The sequence below is a fragment of the Geotrypetes seraphini genome, chromosome 1, assembly GCF_902459505.1.
Source record: "Geotrypetes seraphini chromosome 1, aGeoSer1.1, whole genome shotgun sequence".
NCBI classification, from domain to species: Eukaryota; Metazoa; Chordata; class Amphibia; order Gymnophiona; family Dermophiidae; genus Geotrypetes; species Geotrypetes seraphini.
The window spans coordinates 462,171,220-462,194,210 of NC_047084.1; the positions used below are offsets into that span (position 1 = coordinate 462,171,220).

The window sequence follows — 22,991 nt, forward strand, 5'->3', positions numbered from 1 at the left end:
AGTGTAAAGAATTTGGTTATTTTGGCGGGCTTTTCCAAATTTTTTTTTTTTAACGTTCTTTATTCATTTTCAAATTGAACAGCAAGTGCACAAAAGAATATTCTATACAAGTTATTTCACAATAGCACATTAATCTCTACACATAATATTCTAGTGATATAACACCCCCCCAACCACCCACCCTTTATCACATTTTCAGTAAGAATAAACACACATATTATATAGCATATTTTAACATATTATGTATAAATTATTCCCAACTCCCCCCAATTTTGTTCTAACTTGCCTATGCCTTGCCTTGGAATTGGTTCAAACCACTGTGACTTTTGCTTGCTTCTGCAATTTTATTTTGCCTAGCCTTTGCGTTGATTCTACAATGTGTTCAAAATTTATTAAATCACGTGTGGTGGTATTTGAACTTGTTTGGCGATATTTGATCTTAGCTAGTTTGTTGGACAGGCATTTGAGTTTTTTAATGATTGTTTGGTGGTATTTGATTATTGGTGCTAGTATGATGAATTCTTATTTTTACTTGAAAACTGCATGTATGGTTTTGGCATCTCCAGTCCTTGTATTGCACATTATCCAGAGGTCTTTGGTTCCTGTTGATCTTTTTTTTTTTATAACTCTTTATTCATTTTTTATTCTTACATCAAGTGAGTTATAAATAATAAAACAATTTTCACAAATGACTTGTACTTACAATCAAATATTCTTATAAGATAAAATAAATACCCCCCTCTTTATCAATATTCCCATTCCATATGATACATTACATATTCCCCATCCCAACCCAAATATAAACTACCCATGTGCTTAAGATATCTGATCATTAGAGTAAATAGTCAATGGTCCCCATATTTTTTTAAAACTATGAAAATTCCCTTGTTGTAACGCTATCATCTTTTCCATCTTATATATGTGGCAAACTGAATTCCACCAAAATGTATAATTTAACTTAGTATAATCTTTCCAATTTTGAGTAATTTGTTGCATGGCGACCCCTGTCAATATTAATAATAACTTGTTATTATTTGCAGAAATCGGACTCTGAACTCTCATTGCTGTACCAAATAATATAGTGTCATAAGAGAGTCCTACATGATTTTCTAATAATTTATTAATTTGGGGCCAAATTAGTTTCCAAAAAGCAATTACACAGGGACAGAAAAAAATTAAATGATCTAACGTCCCAACTTCTAATCTACAATGCCAGCATCTATTGGATCTAGTGTTATCTAACTTTTGTAAACGTGTAAGGGTCCAAAAAACTCGATGTAACAAAAATAACCACGTTTGACTCATAGATGCTGACCTTGTAGACCTTAATCTCCAAGACCAAAATCGTGGCCATTGAGATGCAGAAATTGTCTGTCCAATCTCAATACTCCAAATATCCCTAAGGCCAGTTTTCTTTTTTTTATTTAAAAATCCATATAATAATTTATACCATTTTGTGGCTTGGTGTCCCAAAAAATCCGCCTGAAAGCAAAGGATCTGCAAACTATATTGAGTATTAAGACCCTTCCATTCAGGGAACCCTACCTGAATAGCCTGCTTCAATTGCCACCATTTAAAATATTGTGTTTTGTTTAAGCCAAACTTATGTTGCAATTGTGAAAAGCTAAGCAGTGATCCATCTAAAATAAGATCATTCAATGTCCGTATGCCTGAAATTATCCATTGCTTCCAGACGATTTTAAATCCGCCAATTTTGATCCTGGAGTTTACCCAAATGGATTGATTTAATGATTTAGAAATTGGATCTGGTGATAAATTACTAATATATCTTATTGTCTTCCAAGTATCAAGTAAAATTCTATTATCTTTGTATTTCCTAGGCAATTTTATATTTATCCCAGGACAAGCAGGCAGCATATTCTTGACTGATGGGTGACGGCACCGACGGAGCCCCGGTACGGACAATTTTAGAGTGGTTGCACTCTAAGAACTTGGAAAGTTCTAGCAGGCCGCACCGCGCACGCGCGAGTGCTTTCCCGCCCGACGGAGGCGCGCGGTCCCCAGTTTCTTAGTTTCCGCGGAGCTAAGAAGACGCACGTTTCAACGGCTGTTGAAAACTTTTTTCTATTTTCGCCTTCCCGCTCGTGTAAACTCGTTGGGAAATATTGTTTCCCTCATTTTATTTTCTTTTCTTTGTTAAAAAAAAAACAAACTTAATTTGTTTTTCTTTCATTTTTTCGGTTTCGCCCCAGCGGGGCCTGTTGCCACCATCGAGGCCTCGGCCTTCGATTTGGCTGAAGCCGTTTTTACATTCATGCCCCCTCAACCTGGGTTTAAGAAGTGCCAGCGGTGCGCTCGACCAATTTCACTCACAGACCCGCACAACTGGTATCTACAGTGTCTTGGTCCTGACCATCGAGCGTCTACTTGCACCCGCTGTGCCACTCTTAAAAAGAGAACTTTAAAAAATCGACAAATCCAACAGCGATTATTGTTTGGTACCGAGATGTCGGATTCGGCGGCACCGGTCCCCACTTCGACCCCGACGCAGTCGGCACCTGCCTCGTCGACACCGCGCCAGCGTCGCACCCTTCAGGTAAGCCGGCTAAGAAGCCTTCCCCGCTGGAAAGCCCTCCGGTCTCAGTGGCAGCGAGCCCAATCCTTCCGACCTCGAGGCGCCCGCGGAAGCGCTCCGCTCCGATTGAGGTAAGCCCCTCGACATCGGGTTCCTCTTCGGAGTGTAGAGCGGCACCCAAGGTACCGCAGAAGAAAAAAGTGGTACCGGTGCCTTCACTGGACGAGCGCATTGCCGCCGTCCTGCAAGTACAGCTTAAAGAACAACTACAGCAGCTGTTACCTGCCCTTCTGACACCGAGCCTTCCAGTCCCGGTCTGGTCTGAGCCTCCGGTACCGACAGTGGAGCAGCCTCCTTTGTCGGCATCCACCTTGTCGGTACCGATGCATACCACTTCCTCGGTATCTATGCCAGTCTTAGCGCCGGAACCGAGATCCTTACACCAGGCTGTTCAAACATCGGCGCCGACACAGCCTATAACATCTCCCGGTACCGTTTCACAGAGGTCTGGGAAGTCGATGCATAAAACTCGACACTAGAACCCTCCACACCGGAATCCCGGGACCGCAGTTTTCAAGTGCGGGACCCTGATCTGTGGGGCGATTTGGAGGACCCTCTTCTCTCAGAGGGAGAGTGTTCATCAGGAGAAGAGGATCCTTCTGTTTTGGATCCATCCTCTAAACCTGATGCAACTTCTTTTACCTCTTTTCTCAAAGAGATGTGTGAATCTCTCTCTATTCCCTTGGAGGCTGAATCCAAAAAATCCAAGGCATTTCTTGATGCTCTGGATTTTGATCAGCCTCCAAGGGAATTTCTCAAACTTCCTCTCCATGACATATTAAGAGAGACATTTTACAAAAATCTAGAGACACCCTTGACCATCCCAGGAGCTCCCCGCAAACTGGACTCCTTATATAAGGTCATACCTATTCCAGGCTTTGATAAGCCGCAACTCCCCCATGAGTCCTTACTGGTGGAATCTACTTTAAAGAAATCCATGGGGGCTAGTGTATACGCTTCTGTCCCTCCTGGCAGAGAAGGTAAGGCCATGGATAAGTTTGGCAAGAGGTTGTATCAAAATGCGATGCTAGCAAATAGATCAGGGAACTATGCTTTCCATTTTTCTTTTTACCTTAAGCATCTCATTCAGACTTTATCATCTTTTGAGAAATATCTCCCTGACCGTAAAAAATCTGCCTTTCGCCAAACTTCTTCATCGCTCTTACAACTGCGCAAGTTCATGGTCAGATCAATCTATGACACCTTTGAGCTGACCTCTAGGGCCACGGCTATGTCGGTAGCTATGCGGCGACTGGCCTGGCTCAGAGTTTCAGAACTTGATGTCAATCATCAAGATCGACTGGCCAATGCACCTTGTTTGGGGGATGAGCTGTTTGGAGAATCCATGGACTCCACTACTCAGAAACTCTCAGCTCATGAGACTCGATGGGACACGCTCCTTAAGACAAAGAAGAAGACCCCACCTACTAGGCCTTTTCGCCAACAATCGGCCTATCAACGTAGATTTGTGGCTCGTCCTTTACCTCAGACCCAGCAGCAACCCAGGCGTCAGAGGCAACAACAGAGGCAAGCTGCTAGACCAGCACAGCAGCAACAGCAGGTGAAACCTCCCCCTTCACAGAAATCAACTCAACCCTTTTGACTTGGTTCTCCAGGACATAGCCAGTCTCCCTCCTTCTGCCCATCTTCAGCATCCCATAGGAGGACACCTTACTCATTTCATAAGCCGTTGGGAAATCATCACCTTGGATCAGTGGGTCCTCAACATCATCCGCCACGGCTACTCTCTCAATTTCCAGACTCTTCCTGCCCAAAGTCTGCCAAGAGAGTCTGCTTTGAACACTTCTCAGTCTTCCCTCCTTCTTCTGAACGCCATAGAGGAGGTTCCTCTGGATCAAAAGGGGCAGGGATTTTACTCCCGTTACTTTCTAGTTCCCAAAAAGACAGGAGATCTCAGACCCATTTTAGATCTTCGCGATCTCAACAAATGCTTGGTAAAAGAGAAATTCAAGATGCTTTCTCTAGCTACTCTTTATCCTCTTCTCAATCAAGGCGACTGGCTATGTTCCCTAGATCTCAAAGAAGCATACACTTACATACCGGTCAATTTGGCCTCCAGACAGTACCTCCGCTTCATGATCAACCATTGTCATTACTAATACAAGGCGCTACCCTTCGGTCTGGCCTCCTCTCCAAGAGTGTTCACCAAATGTCTAATTGTGGTGGCTGCCTTTCTACGTTCCCACCACCTTCAGGTGTTTCCTTACCTGGACGATTGATTGATAAAGGCCAATTCTTCTCAGATAGTACTCCAGGCTACCAACCAGACCATCATGTTTCTACAACTTCTGGGGTTCGAGATCAATCTACCCAAATCTCATATTATCCCCACTCAGAGACTTCAATTCATTGGAGCGGTGCTGGACACAGTCCTCATGAGAGCTTTTCTGCCGTCCAACCGTCTTCACACTCTCCAATCTCTGTGTCAGCAGGTGCTTCATCAACGTTCCATCTCTGCCAAGCAAATGATGATACTCTTGGGTCACATGGCCTCCACAGTTCATGTCACACCTTTCGCACGTCTCCACCTACGCACTCCTCAATGGACCCTAGCGACCCAGTGGTCCCAAGCGACGGATCCTTGCTCACGACACATATCTGTGACATCCTCTCTTCATCAGTCTCTACAATGGTGGTTGATATCCTCAAATCTCTCCAGAGTTCTTTTGTTCCATCTACTTCCTCATCAACTTGTCATCACCACCGACGCCTCCCCTTATGCCTGGGGAGCTCATTTGAACGAATTCCAAACTCAAGGACTTTGGACAGCCCAGGAAATGAAACATCACATCAACTTCCTGGAACTCAGAGCGATGTTTTATGCCCTCAAGGCCTTCCAGCATCTTCTCTTTCCTCAGGTCCTTCTACTGTGCACAGACAATCAAGTTGCGATGTACTACATCAACAAGCAGGGTGGGACAGGCTCTCGCCTCTTGTGCCAGGAAGCCCAGAAGATTTGGGCTTGGGCCACAGATCACCACCTATTCCTAAAAGCTGTCTACATTCAGGGAGAACAGAATTCCTTAGCGGACAAGCTCAGCAGAATTCTCCAGCCTCACGAGTGGACACTCGATCCTTTTACTCTGCAGTCCATCTTCGCTCAGTGGGGCACTCCTCAGATAGACCTCTTTGCAGCTCCTCACAATCATCAGCTGCCCCACTTCTGCTCCAGACTCTACTCTCCTCACCGTCTGGCAGCGGATGCATTTCTCCTGGATTGGTCCAATCTCTTCCTGTATGCTTTCCCTCCTCTGCCTCTCATGCTCAGGACCTTGTTCAAGCTCCAGAGGGAACAGGCCACCATGATTCTGATTGCGCCACGGTGGCCCAGGCAACATTGGTTCTCCCTTCTACTTCAACTCAGTTCCAGGGAACCTATTCTACTTCCACAATTTCCTTCTCTGCTCACACAACATCAGGAGACCCTTCTGCATCCCAACCTCCAGTCTCTGCACCTGACAGCCTGGTATCTCTCGGGTAACTTCAAATGATACTCTTTTATCTCTGCCCGTTCGTTCTGTTCTGGATGCCTCCAGGAAACCGGCCACTCTGCAATGTTACCATCAGAAGTGGACACGGTTTTCTTCCTGGTGTCTTCTTCATCATCATAATCCTACGTCCCTTGCTGTGGAGACCGTGTTGGATTATCTTCTTTCTTTGTCTGATTCTGGTCTCAAGTCTACTTCCATCAGAGTCCACCTCAGTGCTATTGCTGCTTTTCATGAGCCAGTCCATGGGAAACTCCTTTCAGCTCATCCCTTGGTCTCCAGATTCATGCAAGGACTTTTCAATGTGAAACCACCTCTTAAACCTCCTCCTGTGATCTGGGATCTTAACGTGGTTCTTTCAGCCTTAATGAAACCTCCGTTTGAACCTTTGGCCACGGCTTCTTTCAAATTTCTCACTTGGAAGGTTCTCTTCCTGATTGCTCTCACCTCTGCCAGGAGGGTCAGTGAGCTCCATGCACTAGTAGCAGACCCACCCTTTACCGTCTTTCATCATGACAAGGTGGTTCTGCGTACACATCCAAAGTTTCTCCCTAAGGTTGTCTCTGAATTCCATCTCAACCAATCCATTGTTCTGCCTGTTTTCTTTCCGAAACCTCACTCTCACTCTGGAGAACAGGCTTTGCATACTTTGGACTGTAAGCGGGCTTTAGCTTACTACTTAGACCGTACTAAGCCCCACAGATCATTCCCTCAACTCTTTCTGTCCTTTGATCCGAATAAATTGGGACATCCTGTTTCTAAACATACGCTGTCCAATTGGCTCGCAGCGTGCATTTCTTTCTGTTATGCTCAGACCGGACTGACTCTGGAAGGTTCTGTCACGGCCCATAGAATTAGAGCTATGGCAGCATCTGTAGCTTTCCTCCGTTCCACTCCTATTGAGGAAATCTGCAAGGCTGCCACTTGGTCCTCAGTTCATACTTTTACATCTCACTATTGTCTGGAAGCATTCTCTAGACGGGATGGTCACTTCGGCCAATCTGTTTTGCAAAATTTGTTTTCCTAATGGCCAACCTTCCCACCATCCCTCTTTTTGTTAGCTTGGAGGTCACCCATCAGTCAAGAATATGCTGCCTGCTTGTCCTGGGATAAAGCACAGTTACTTACCGTAACAGGTGTTATCCAGGGACAGCAGGCAGATATTCTTGCGTCCCACCCACCTCCCCGGGTTGGTTTCTTAGCTGGCTTATCCTAACTGGGGACCGCGCGCCTCCGTCGGGCGGGAAAGCACTCGTGCGTGCGCGGTGCGGCCTGCTAGAACTTTCCAAGTTCTTAGAGTGCAATCACTCTAAAATTGTCCGTACCGGGGCTCCGTCGGTGCCGTCACCCATCAGTCAAGAATATCTGCCTGCTGTCCCTGGATAACACCTGTTACGGTAAGTAACTGTGCTTAACTACATGTTCTAAATGTAATGGGAACAGGAGCCGCCATTCTAAATATAACCAATCAGGTATATTTTCCATGAGATCTGGGAGGATCCAATACATACCCTGTCTTAGAATATAGGCTTGATGGTACCTATAAAAATTTGGAAAATTTACCCCTTCCTTCATAATTGTTTTTTGTAGTGATGCTAAAGCAATTCTGGGTCTTTTACCAAACCAAACGAATTTTGTAAGAACATTGTTTAACTTTTTATAAAATGACCCCTGAAAAAATATTGGTATCATACTCATTTGATAACAAACCACAGGCAATATCATCATTTTAATTGTTTGAACTCTTCCACACCAAGAGAGATGTAAAGGATTCCATTGCTCACACATTTCTGTTATCTTTCTTAATAAAAGTTTTTCATTTTCTTTCACTGTCATCAATTGTATTTTTGATAATAATTCCTAAGTATTTTAATCCTTCATCTTTCCATATAAATGAATATGAGTCAAATAATCCTTTGGTACAATGAACATTAATTGGAAGAACTTCAGATTTACTCCAATTAATTTTATATCCAGAAAATTTTCCAAACTTCTCTAGTAGATTAAGTAAACATGGAATGGTATTCCCCGGTTCTCTCAAATAAAGTAAAATATCATCTGCATATGCAGAAAGTTTAAATTCCCAATTAGAGTATGAGATTCCTTTTATTCCCTTAGTTTGATTAATTGCAATTAATAAGGGTTCAAGAACAGCGTCAAAAAGTAAGGGGGATAAAGGACATCCTTGTCTAACCCCCCTTAGCAAGTTAAATCTATCCGATAAATTATTATTAATATATAATCGTGCACCAGGAGAGCTATACAATGTCTGAATCATTTTAATAAAACCGGGGCCTATACCAAACCATTCCAAAGCTTGATACATAAAACTCCATTCCACTCTATCAAATGCTTTTTCTGCATCTAAAGACACTAGAAAAGCTGGATTATTAATATTTTTTGCTAAATTTAAAGAGTGAAATGCTAATCTAGTATTATTTGAAGAATGTCTTTTAGCAATGAATCCTGTTTGGTGAGTATCAATAATAAAAGGAAGAGCTTTTGTCAATCTTGATGCTAATACTTTAGCAATCAATTTACCATCTACATTTAGCAAAGAGATAGGCCTGTAATTTGAAACCAAAGTAGGATCCCTGTTTGGTTTTGGCAAGACAATGATTACATAATCAGCCATAGTACCTGATATACTCCCATTATTCATTTGGTACTGATACAAATTTAATAGATGTGGTAAAAGAACATTTTGAAATGATTTATAAAATTCAACAGTATATCCATCTCCACCTGGAGCGGATCCAACTCTAAGAGACTTCAATGCTGATTCTACTTCTTTTAAAGATATAGGATCCTTTAAACTTCTTTTTATATGATCCGGAACATTTGGTCCATTAAGTGAATTCAAAAAATCTAACCCATCTTGTTCTTTATTTTCATAAGATTCAGAAGAATATAAATCTTTATAAAAATCAAGAAACTGTATTAAAATATCTTTAGTGTTGGTGTGTGTATTGCCCTGCATATCTTTAATTGCAACAATCTTAGATTTCCTTTTTTTTGCTTTAAGAAAATTTGCTAGCAACCTCCCAGCCTTGTTTGAATTACCATAATACTGAGCTTGCTGAGAGAACATATCTTTCCTCACAAATTGAGAAGAAATCTCATTATATTTAGCTTTTGCTTTTAATAGTTTTTGCAAAATAGCTTGTTCCCATTTCTCAATTAATTTGTTTTCTAATATTTTAATTTCTTTTTCCAAATCAACAAATTGTTTTTTAAGTTATTTTTTTAAAATGCTGAATAAGAAATAATATTTCCTCTCATTGTTGCTTTAAAAGCATCCCATAATATCTCAATATTTATATCATCCGAATTATTAATTTGAAAAAATTCATTCATTTTTAATTTAAAATCTTCCAGAAAGTTCGAGTCCACAAGCAAAGCATTATCAAATCTCCAAATTGATTTAGAATAAACTGTGGGTCATCATTATGTAAGTCAATCCACACACCACCATGATCCGAAATTACAATAGGATCAATAACTGCCTTCGTCACACGTTGAGCGATATTATTAGAAACAAAGATATAATCTATTCGTGAAAAAGACTTATGGATTTGAGAACAAAATGAAAATTCCAGATCATTAAAATGAAGAATACGCCATATATCAGCTAAATTACAAGATTGTACTAAATTGTCTAATCCTAACGACTTAATAATTTTACTTGGCCTTTTATCCATAATCTGATCCATTACAGCATTAAAATCTCCAGCTACCACTAAATTAGTAGCAGCCAGTGGTAATAATATTTGTTGAATTTTTTTGAAGAACTCCATTTGATTCGAATTAGGAGCATACAAATTAAATAAATCCAGGGCTGTATTTCCCAGAACCATTTTAACATGTACCCATCTTCCTAAAGGATCAGAATCTATTAATTGAAAGTCAGCACTACATTTCCTGTTTACAAGAATAGCTACCCCAGCTTTTTTCCCCACAGCAGGTGCGAACAAACATTTAGATACCCAACCTCCCATCAACTTCTTAGATTCAACCACTGAAAGATGTGTCTCTTGAATGAAATATACATCTGCATTCTGTTTATGTAGAAAAGCTAACATTTTCTTTCTCTTGATTGGATGATTTAGACCATTGACGTTTAAAGAGAAAATTTTAATATCCATCTAAACTTGTGAATAAATTTTGACAAATAACTCTATAATAAATATCATGATCAGACATCAGCATATTTTGAAGACATATCCCCTTATTACTTAATAATTCATTCCCCTTAGATCCTTCATTCCCCCTAACCCCCACCCCATCCCCTCCCATTCCCACCCTCCCCCAATTAAGTAGTACTTGTGTAAACTTGGCAACACGCATATTAGTTCAGGTAATAATGCACTCCAAAAAGACCTATTAAATATTCTAAATAAGTCACAAATTAAATAATAATCAAACTTAAATAACACTTAATATTATATTTCTTTTCCCAGTTTAAATCCTCTCCATATTTAAAAAGAGTAGCTCCACTGTCAAATTCAATTCTTCAACACATATCTTATCTCCTTATTTCATAGATTTATAATTATATTAGAAACACATTAAAATTATTTTATTAAGTCTAATCTTTTTAATACCCCTTCTAAATATTTCGGCCATTGAATATTTAATAATATCCAGCAACTCTTATTAATCTTTATAGTTACAGGATCATATTTGTATTGCTTTACCATGTAAAATGATGGATTAAAGCATGTGAGAAAAAAGAAGATCATAATATATATAAACCATTACTTAAATCTATCATACACTATGACCTTATTTTTCCTTAATTAACCCTCTAGAGTTATCAGAGGAAAGCTCCTTGTTTTGTTGAGCTCAATAAAATATATTTGAATACTGTATTTCAATCAATTCAATCACTTTTATATTCCTTCAAACTGTACCCTCTGTTGGCTTTGATCATACAAAAAAAAAAAAATATACTAATTATTCCTACACTATCTTCTTTCAAAAGATCTATTTCTTCATAATAGATCTCTCTCAATCTTTTCTTCCATAACTCATATTACATGTATATACTTTATAAAGCATATTTCCTTTAAGATCTCCTATATTCTAGTAAGAACCTATTTTCTCTCTATACACTTCCGGTATACTAGTAACATATCAGGAATACATAGATAAATATCCAAAGAGTTTTCAAGGCAGAGCTCTCCCCTCATGAAAACACCACCACGGAAATACACACAATCCGTGTGCACATCACTATCCCTCCACAATCCAGACTTTTCTCATGTATTCATTGATATGCAATGTAATTATTACTTTTTTTTTTTTATTTATTCATTTTTGACTTCTTACAACAAGTGAATTAAACATAATACAAACAACTTTCATATATCACTTGTATTTACATTCAAATATTCTTGTAATATAAAATAAATATCCCCTTTTTATCAATATTCCTAATTCCATATGATATACATTTCCCACCCCATCCCCACCTGTAATTTCTCATTTTCTTACGTCGTCTTTAATCCTTCCAACTAGTGTTCTGATCCTCAGTATTTTCTTCATTCCTCTTCACCCGATGGCAATACATTGTACGTTGTTTCCATGACATCCTGAGATTTTCTGGTTCATTGGTGTAACTTTTTTTTTTTTTTAAGACGTACATCCTGTCCCATAGACTTCTGGGAATACGAGTTTCAGCAGTTCCTTTGATGAATTTTTAACATTCTTCACTCTCTTTTTCACCAACTGATAAAGATGTAATAATAGAGTTTTAAATTTTTTATTGATTTTTTCACATGTCAACAAGTGTTATACATTTTCCATACATTTATCTTAACAATACACTTGATATCTCTATAATGTATTTTATATAAACCATATTTTATATTATTTTTCTTATGAATTTATATAACATATATATTGTAATGATTTTATCAATTATTATTTAATTATGAACCCTTTTCCCTCCCTTTATCACATTAATTTCTCATAAGACTATCATTCATTCATTATGATATATTTTTTATAATGTATAATAAAGAGAATAAATTCTTTACCCCTTCCCTCCCTCCCTTCTTTAACCATTATCTTATTATGGGAAAAAATTAAAATCAGTCATTGCAAAAATCTGTTAATGGTCCCCAAATCTTCTTAAACTTATCCATATATCCTTTTTGTGTTGCAAATGTACGCTCCATCTTATATATATGGCAAACTGAGTTCCACCAAAAATTATAGTTCAATCTGTCATAATTTTTCCAATTATGTGTAATTTGCTGTACTGCTACTCCAGTCAATATAAATAAAAGTTTATTGTTATTTGATGAAATTTGACTTCGAGCTCTCATTGCAGTACCAAACAAAATCGTATCATATGTCAAGGCTACCGGATTTTCTAACATCCTATTAATTTGAGGCCAAATTGATTTCCAAAATATTAATATGAATGGACAATAGAATAAAAGATGATCTAATGTCCCTGCTTCAAGATGACAATGCCAGCATCTATTAGACTTAGAGCTATCTATTCTATGTAAACGTGTAGGGGTCCATAAAGCTCTATGTAAAATAAAAAACCAAGTTTGTCTCATAGAAGCTGACAATGTGCATTTTAACCTCCAAGACCAAAGTCGTGGCCATTGATATGCATTAATCTGATGCTTAATCTCAATGCTCCAAATATCTTTAAGACCATTTTTTTTCTTTTTATGTACGAATCCAGATATTAATTTATACCACATTGCGGCCTGGTGACCCATGGAATCTATCTGAAAACATAAGAATTCCATACTATGATAGTTATTAAGATTTTTCCATTCAGGGAACCCTACCTGAATGGCCTACTTCAATTGCATCCATCTGAAATATTGTGATTTATTCAAACCGAATTTATTTTGCAATTGTGAAAATTCAAGCAGTTTACCTTTATTTATTACATCTTCTAAAATCCGAATTTCAGCAATCATCCAATGTTTCCAGATAATTTTAAAACCGCCAACTTTGATCTTTGGATTGAGCCATATTGTTTGAGTCGTTGATTTAGTTATTGGAATAGGAGTTAGATTACTTATATATCTTATAGTTTTCCAAGTATCAACAAATATTTTGTGATCCTTATATAACCTTGGCATTTGAATACTGATAACATGACTCAGACGTAAAGGAAACATTAATCTCCATTCTAACCAGAACCAATCTGGTATATGTTCAATGGGCTCTGGGAGGATCCAATACATACCCTGACGCATAATATAGGCTTGATGGTACCTATAAAAATTTGGAAAATTTACCCCTCCCTCCGCAATTGGTCTTTGTAAAGATACTAGAGCAATTCTGGGGTTTTTTCCAAGCCAAATAAATTTTGTTAACATCTTATCCAATTTTTTGTAAAATGACCCCTGAAAAAAAATTGGTATCATACCCATTTGGTAACAAACTACTGGTAATATCATCATTTTTACAGTTTGTATTCTCCCCCACCAAGATATGCATAAAGGATTCCATTGTTCACACATTTCTGACACTTTTTGTAATAAATTTTTTTCATTAATTTTCATAGTCTCATCCACAGTTTTTGTAATCCAAATTCCTAAGTATTTTAATCCTTCTTCTTTCCAAATAAAAGAAAATGAGTCAAATAAACTTTTTGTACAATGTACATTGAGTGGAAGCACTTCTGATTTATTCCAGTTTATTTTATAACCTGAAAATTTTCCAAATTTTTCAATTAATTCAAGCAAATTTGGAATAGTTGTTTCCGGATTTCTCAAATAAAGTAAAATATCATCCGCATATGCTGATAACTTATATTCTCTATCTGAATGCGGAATACCCTGTATCTCCCTTACCTGTTCTATAGCTAATAATAAGGGTTCTAAAACGATATCAAAAAGCAAAGGAGATAGTGGGCATCCTTGTCTAACCCCCCTTTGTAGAATAAATCTTTCTGAAAAATTGTTATTGATATATAATCTAGCAGCAGGGGAGCTATACAATGCTTTTATTATTTGTATAAATCCGGATCCTATTCCAAACCATTCCATTGCCTGAAACATGAAGATCCATTCCACTCTATCAAAAGCTTTTTCAGCATCTAATGAAATAGAGAATGCTGGGTCATTAATGGATTTTGTCAAATATAACATGTGATGTGCCAGTCTAGTATTATGAGATGAGTGTCTTTGAGCAACGAAACCTGTCTGATGCATATCTATAATGAAAGGGAGAGCTTTAGCCAATCTTAATGCTAATGCCTTAGTTAAAATTTTTCCATCCACATTTATTAAAGAAATTGGTCTATAATTTGAAACCAAAGTGGGATCTTTATTTGGCTTAGGTAAAACTATAGTTATTGATTCAGCCATAGTACCTGTAATACAACCTTTATTTAGTTGTGTCTGATATAGTTTTAATAAATAGGGCATTATAATGTTTTGAAATGATTTATAAAACTCCACTGTATAACCATCTCCACCTGGAGCGGATCCAACCCTAAGGGATTTCAAAGCTGTATCTAATTCTTTTAAGGATATTGGTTCTTCTAAACTTCGTTTTATATGTTCAGGAATATTTGGTCCTTTTATTAACTTTAAAAAATCTAAACCATCCTTTTCCTTTTTCGAATAAGGCTCAGAAGAATACAAATCTTTATAATATTTTAAAAATTGTTTTATAATGGGATCAATTTGAGATAAAATTTCACCATTCTCATTTTGAATAGCAATTATTTTTGTTTTTCTTTTTTTCGCTTTAAGATAATTTGCTAGCATTCTTCCTGCCTTATTCGAATTTCCATAATACAAAGCTTGCTGTACAAATAAATCTTTTCTAATAATTTTTGAAGAAATTTCATTATATTTACCTTTAGCTTTTAAAAGTTCTTGTTGTGTCAAATAATCCCATTTTTCAATTAATTTTGATTCTAGAGACTTCACCACTTTTTCCAAATCTGTAAATTGTTTTTTTTCTTTTTTTATTTGCAATGCTGAATAAGAAATAATTTGTCCTCTAATATATGCTTTAAAAGCATCCCACAAAGTCTCTATTGAAATTTCTTCTGTATCATTAATTTGAAAATAATCTTTTATTTTTTCTAAAAGATTTTCACAAAAATCAGTATCTGTGAGCAATGTATTATTTAATCTCCATATAGGTCTATTTCCATTCTGATCTATTATTTTAATTTCAATCCACACTCCGGCATGATCAGATAGTATAATTGGATCAATGACAGCCTGTGTGACTTGATGTACTAATTGATTAGAAACAAAAATGTAATCTATTCTAGAAAAAGAATTATGAACCTGTGAGCAAAACGAAAATTCCCGACCATCAAAATGAAGAATACGCCAAATATCTTTTAAATCACAAGATTGTACCAAATTATCAAGGCCTAATGATTTTATAAATCTTCTCGGACTTTTATCCATCAGTGGATCCATAACAGCATTGAAATCCCCTGCTACTACTAGATTTGAAGTAGCAAGTGGAAGAATTAATTGTTGCAGAGTTTTAAAAAATTCATTCTGGTTCGAATTAGGGGCATATATATTGAAGAGCGTCATGATGGTATTTCCCATGTCCATTTCCACATATATCCATCTTCCAAGAGGATCAGCTGCCTTAAATTTAAATGAAGCAGAACATTTTTTATTTATTAATATAGCAACACCAGCTTTTTTTCCTATTGCTGAAGAAAAGTAACATTGTTTGACCCAATCACCTTTTAGCTTTATAGATTCGTTATTTGAAAGATGGGTCTCTTGTATGCAGCATATATCAGCGTTCTGTCTTTTTTAAAATAATAATGCTTTTTTTCTTTTAATCGGGTGATTGAGACCATTAACGTTTAAAGATATTATCTTAAGACCCATTATGCATTAATATAATTTGTAATGTAACATCCCAATCTTCAATATTTTTTTTAATCTTTTTTTTCCCACATATAAGATAAAATAAAGAATTACCTATTGTACACAGACCCTTGAAATTTAATACCCCCTATTTCCTCCCTCCCCACCCCATACATATACGAATACTTGGAAACGCAAAATTAGATCAGGTTTAACATCACTCCTTACAAGCTATAAAATACTTTAATATCACAAGCTCCATAGTAATAATATAAATACTACTATTAAAATTCAACAATTTATATATCTTTGTTTTCTTATTTATATGAATACTTTTATTTATTTATCCAAATTTTGTTATGTTCAGCTAAATTAAATATATATAAGATATTTTGAATTTATAAAAAGGATAAGATTATTAGAATACTTTAAGCAAACATTTTATCTTTTATAACTTTAATCATTCATCTCATTCATTATAATTTCTATTCTATGAGATACATTCATCTAAAATTAAAAGGTAAAAATTGTGGAAAAAAAAAAAAAAAAATTAAAATCTATCATAACCCATTCTCTTACTCATTCTTATTCCTATTTTAATAGGTCAATTGAAAACTTTAATGATTCCTATCCATAAACCTTTTTCTCTATATCCGGTAAAGAACTGTATCTTATAGAGAATGGATTCAGCTTATATCTGAATCATAAAACATATTCTTACTATGAAGTTATTATTATTTTCTTTGTAAATACAGTTTATTTCATTCTATATTTTATATCTAATATTAAATATATTTTCATTCCGTATAGTTCCGTTGGTATGAATGCCTTTTTTTTTTTTTTTCTTCAAGTTTCCTCTTCTTCCTCCGTAGACGTGATGACGTGAAAACAACCTTTTTTTTTTTTTTTTCCATTTCCGGTGTAGTTCATTGGTTGAATAGAGATTTCCTGTAAATGCATGCTTCTTCGTGTTTGGCAGTGTCATAGCAACCATCATACCTCGGGTATTTCTGTGTCTCTGAGGGACTATATGGCAGGGAGACATTCACCTCGCAATCCTCTCAGTCTATTTGAAATCCGACTCAATCCTAGTCAACATTCCGCCCCTCCCCCATGTCAGCCACTCATCCACGCTCTCACCGAGCCAAGTTCTGTGCTCGTGTCACCGATCTTTCTCATTTTTAAAAGTAAGTTGGAAGATTCTATATATTCGAATCAGTTAATTCAAACTGTTTTTTTTCAAAGTCTATTTTCAGTAATGATTTAAAATAATATGAAATATAAACACATTCATTTGAAAAAAAAAAATATCAATCTTGATAAACTTACTCAGCGTTTTATTTAAGAAGTCATTGGTTGTTCACATTGTTCTATATATTCTGCTAATTTCTTGTAATCTGTGAAGTTTTGTGTTTTATTTCCAAAGTTACTTTCATAATCGCTGGATATAGAAGTCCATATCTTGCTCCTAGTGCTCTTAATTGAGGTCTTAAATCCAGTAGTTGTTTTCTTTTTAAGGCAGTTTCTCTGGCAAAATCCGGTACAATGTGTATACGTGCATCTTGACATCGTAAATTTTTATTTTCTTTAGCCAGTTGTAATAATCATGTACACACAACCAGCAGTTCTTACTGGATCTTCGTCTCTCTGTTTTGTTTTTGCTTAATTTGCTTAACACCTGAACACATCAACGTAAATGGCAAAAGGTTCATTAAAAATGGGGTGGGGGAATCCTCCAACTTTATTGGGTTTAAATTTAATTTGAAACTTAATTTTCATGGTGGTAGACTACCGGCACCTTTGGCCGGAAAAAGTAGATATGACCCGTTCGAAGTGGGACATGCCTGGTATATTTATTAAAATGTAATAATAATAATAATAGAAATAAAGTGCATAATGTAACATTTTATATAGTGGAACCTTGGTTTACGAGCATAATTCATTCCAGAAGCATGCTCGTAAACCAAAATACTTGTATATCAAAGCGAGTTTCCCCATAGGAAATAATGGAAACTCGCTTTGATATGTTCCTCCCCTCCCCCCTGAAGCCAGCGGCGCTGCTCCCCGACTCGCAAAGACCCCCCCCTTCATGCGAACCGGCACCCCCCGCCCGAACAACTTAAACTTACACCTCCCCCCCCCCCGTATGGCACCGGCACGCAGCAATGCCGGTTATCGGGAGGGGGGGTGCTCGCAAATCGAGTCAACACTCGGTTTGCGAGACAAGTTTTGCTAGAATGTTTTGCTCGTCTTGCAAAACATTCACAAACCGGGTTACTCGCAAACCGAGGTTTGACTTTGTGTGTGTGTGTGTGTGTATATATATATAAATATATAAATAAAATGTTACATCTATAATAATAAAACCCTAGAGCGCGCATGCGCTCTTGAAACTTTGTGATTCCTGGCGCAGTGAGGTGTGCTTCTGTGCCAGTCCTCACGGCGCGTGCGGTGACTGTGCAGCTCTTTCAATGGCGCCCAGCGACGACCGCGGGCTGCCGACCCCGTGGTACCGCACCTGGTCGCTGGCTGAGGTGGCAGCGCGGGGCACTGCCCGACCTGCTGGACGCTTCATGTGTTCCGCGGTACAGGGGCGGGAGCGTGGAGATCGGGTCCGGGGAAGAGGAAGGTTGGATGTTGTGCGCTGAAAGGGTAAGGGAGCCGGCCAGAAACAAACACGCTGCTGTACAGAGAAATGGGGAGGGGAGGGAAATGCTGCACAGGGAAATGGAGGGGAGAGGGAAATGCTGCAGCTACACAGGGAAGGGTGGGAGGGAAATGCTGCTGCTGCACAGGGTAGTGGGGTGGGGGAGGGGAGGGAAATGCTGCTGCTGCTGCTGCACAAGGAAGTTGGGTGGGGGAGAGGGAAAGGGGGGCCAGGGAACAAACTTGCTTTGCTTTAGGGGGGGAGGGGTGTGCTGGGGGGCAGGGAGCAATCTTGGTTTGCTTTGGGGGGAAACAGAAGGGGGCCACGGAGAAAGACAGACAGACAAAGGGGGCCAGGGAGAGCCACAGACAGAACGAATGACAGACAGACAGCGTCCAATGAGAGAGAGACAAAGAAAACAAACAGACAGACATCTGCTCTAGCACCCGTTAATGTAACAGGTTTAAAGACACAACATTATGCCAGCGGTGATGACTGTTTAGCTGCTGTGATGTATGCTTATGCTCCACTGTAGGTTTTTCCTGCTTTCACATCGCAGCACTACGTCAAAGAACATTTGGAATACTACATTTTCAGATGTGATGATATTGAAAGACTCTTATTTAATAATATAATTCCACTTATCTTGGAGTTTTTGACTGAGGATGTGTCTGCTGGTCTCAAAGTGGTGATTTTGAGATTGGCTTGTCTATGTGGGAAGTTTTTGGGAACCCCTATTAGACACAGGTCTTTTCTCCTTTTTCTTTAGGTACTGTAGGTAGTGCTGAATAATATTGGATGTTGTTTTTGGATATAATAAAGTGCATAACATATAATCTAATTATGTGCTTGAATCCCCCCCGGTCCATGGAAAAACTGTCTTGCATGAAACCGGTCCCTGGTGCAAAAAAGGTTGGGGACTACTCCACTAGGTAAATCTCTAAATTGTTTGTTGCCGCCTCTTCCCCTTTAATTTGACCTTTGATTACCTCTACCATCCCACTCCCTACCCCCTTTAGAAAATGAAATCTGAGACAGCAGCTGAGGCTGTGAAACAGATGAACCCAAGTATTCACATCACAGGTCATCAGAACAGAGTGGGGCCTGAGACTGAGAAAATCTATGATGATGAGTTCTTCGAGGGCCTGGATGGCGTCACTAATGCACTTGACAATGTGGATGCTAGTGAGTGATGGAGTATTAAGAACAAATTTTACACTTGTGTAAAAAGAGCTATGAATAGTTTTCCATGTTCTGATTCGTTGTTGCTAAGGCATTACCAGTTTGAGGATCCTAGAGAGAAGTTTTCTAACTTGGTGAAAGTGAAATGCTGTCTTTTCTCTGCTCTGTCTTCTCAAGGGATGTATATGGACCGACGCTGCGTATATTACCGAACTCCACTACTGGAATCGGGCACTTTAGGAACCAAGGGCAATGTACAGGTGGTCATCCCCTTTCTGACAGAGTCATACAGCTCCAGCCAGGACCCCCCCGAAAAATCCATTCCCATTTGCACTTTGAAAAACTTTCCCAACGCTATAGAGCACACATTGCAGGTAAGTATTTTGCTAGTTAGTAAGCACTGCAGTGTTCATACTGAGTGACACAGCCTGCTCAGTTATAAGTTAAGTTTTAACAATTGTTTTCTCTCGGAATGCTTTGGCGTGGGAAGGAATTTAAGGAAAGTTGGGGGAAGGAATTGACACAAGATTGAACTAAACAAGAAGTTGGTTTATCCAACATTTAAGACTGCATGACAAGGTTAATCACAGTCATGTGTCCCCACTTTTTTCCTCTCTTATAAAACTTTATATGATTACCTGCATAAAAAAAAATATGCACAAGAATTACAGATACACTTTTTTGACAGAAACTGAATCAAACATAGCTCAGTAATTCCAAATTTACGCTTTCCTGCAATTATCATTTTTGTGAAAACTCATCCCATTGTTGGAAAATGGCATGTTAAATCTCTAAGTACTCTGCAACACTGAGTAAGAAATGAGTAAGGATTCGCACAAGTGTCAAATTTATAAAATGGAAAGAACAATTGCGGTACAAAAAGGAAATTATAATAAATTTAAAGGGATCTGGGGGCCATTGACAAAATATTGCAATGAATAAATACTATTTTTCCATTATAACAAGTGTGGGTGGGGGGAGGGGTGTCTGAATTTGATTAAATTTTGGTTCATTGGACAAGAATTTTTATATAATATATTTGAATGGATATATTGTGGGAGGAGTGGGAGGGAAGGATTAAATCTTATATATGGAAGTTGAAATGATAAGAAATTCAAGTGAAGCATACAATTCAATATATCAATTATTTATGCACTTGATGTAAGAGATAAAATGAATTCAGCAGATTACATTTAATTGGAAAAATTGGAATAGATTAAATTATAGTTTTTGGTGGAATTCATTATGTCATATGTACAAGATGGAAAGAATGTTAGCCTTGCAGAAAGGTAATTTTAATAACTTTCAGGAGGTTTGGAGGCCATTAATAGAATATTGTAATGAATAATTATTGGATTATCATTTTTTCCCTAATAGGTATAATTGCAAAGTAAGGGGGGGTGGGATTTCTGATTTGATATTTAATGATTAGATTAATAGGACAGAATATATAATATATTATATGATATATGTACTATATATGAATTAGTAGGGTTGGGAGGGAGGGTTTAAATATTATGATTTAAGTTAAATTGATAGAGAATCAAGTGATATTGTATAAGTATAAATGTTATTTTATGATACACTTGTTGTAAGATGTAAAATGAATAAAGAATTTAAAAAAAGAAATGAACACCTCCTTCCCCCATGAAACAGAAAACAAAGCTAATTATTTTACAGTGCCCCTGTATTCCTGGACAAGTGGGTTATACATCTATGGTCGTCACACAGCCTGTAAGACGCCTCATTTACATAATGTTTTCAGTCCCTCCTCTCTTACTTCAGGACTGCCCTCAGGAATCAGGTTGCATTTCTACAAGCTATACAGTAGGAGCCATCCTTTTCTGATGTGTTTATTTTTGTTTAAATTCAGTCTTTTTGTTTGCAATTCGCACCTGTGAAGACAGCTTTGCCAGCAGGAGATCGCAGACTTTGCGGAATCTGTTTCCAGGAGGTTGGCTGCCTGGCAGTGCACCCTCTGGACAACATGAACTTTCGGATTTGGGCTCGGACCGCTGGAGCTTGCTCACCCCAGGTTTGTCCGCTAGCGGATTTGAGTGCAGGCTGTGTGGCTCATTGGAGGTATGTCCAGGATCCGAGCCGAGAGTGTCCCTCTGCCAGGTCACTTCCAAAGGGATATCCGATGGTGGCAGAGCTTTCACACCATTGGTGTCGGCCTGGGAGGGCAATCAGAAGACCAGCAGTCCAGTTTGCATGCTTGTTGAGGCAGAGAATATCCCTGTAAGCTGTTTTAGCTTCCTTTCCTGCAGTTTCCAGCACCTCATGGCACAGTACAGGGCCTGTGCGATTTTAGGGGGGTTTTCAGAAGTGGATTTTAGGCAGTTTGGGAGTTAGCACCCTCCACCCCTAAAATCCCCAAATCACTGTTCTGGTGGTTCCTTTCCCTTTCCCTGGCCCTGGCTATTTATTTCTGAAAATTACACCTACGATGGCCATTTTAGATTTTCCCAATCTCAATTTAAAGTTATTTTTTGCCTCTACAAGCTTAGTTTTTGCAAGAAAAACACTTAGAAGGACTCCCCAGGTCAGGATTCTTTTTTTTTATAATTCTTTATTCATTTTAAAACTTTCATCAAGTGTACAAAAATTGCAACACAATAACATAGATTTAACCACTTGTACATCTTATCATTGTAACTTATAGTTGTAAATATAACCCTCCCTCTCCCATCCTGAAATCCTTTTAGTAATTTTTATTTTTCATATAATAGAAACCCTCCCCCCACCTCACCCTTATCTTACATATTAAATATAGAAATATTAGGAAAATGGCATCAATCATGACAAAAAGACGTTAATGGTTCCCAAATTTTAATGAAGTTTTTATAATTTCCATTTTGCACCACTATTGATCTTTCCATTCTGTATATGTGGCAAACTGAATTCCACCAAAATTTAAAATTGAGCCTACTATGGTCTTTCCAGTTATTAGTAATATGTTGAATGGCTACTCCGGTCAAAATCAATAAAAGTTTGTTATTACACATTGATATCTGACTCTCTTTTTTCTCATAGACATACCAAAAATACAGTATCATAAGTTAATGCTACGTGATTTTCCAATAAACAATTTACTTGATCCCAGATTGAGTTCCAAAAGGCTAAGATATGGTAACAATAGAACAAAAGATGATCTAAAGTCCCTATATCCAGATTACAATGCCAGCATCTATTAGACAAAGAACTATTTAACTTTTGCA

At 37.8% G+C, this 22,991-nt stretch overlaps 1 protein-coding gene across 2 annotated transcripts in view; it reads left to right on the forward strand.

Annotated features, from left to right (window-relative positions):
• UBA1 (ubiquitin like modifier activating enzyme 1) overlaps window positions 1-22,991 on the forward strand; it is a 186,924-nt gene that overhangs the window by 82,293 nt on the left and 81,640 nt on the right. For both annotated transcript variants that reach the window (XM_033923071.1, XM_033923061.1), the window contains 2 exons: window positions 19,608-19,773; window positions 19,948-20,144. In XM_033923071.1, coding sequence (XP_033778962.1) covers window positions 19,608-19,773; window positions 19,948-20,144 — 363 coding nt within the window. The remainder of the gene's footprint in view (window positions 1-19,607; window positions 19,774-19,947; window positions 20,145-22,991) is intronic.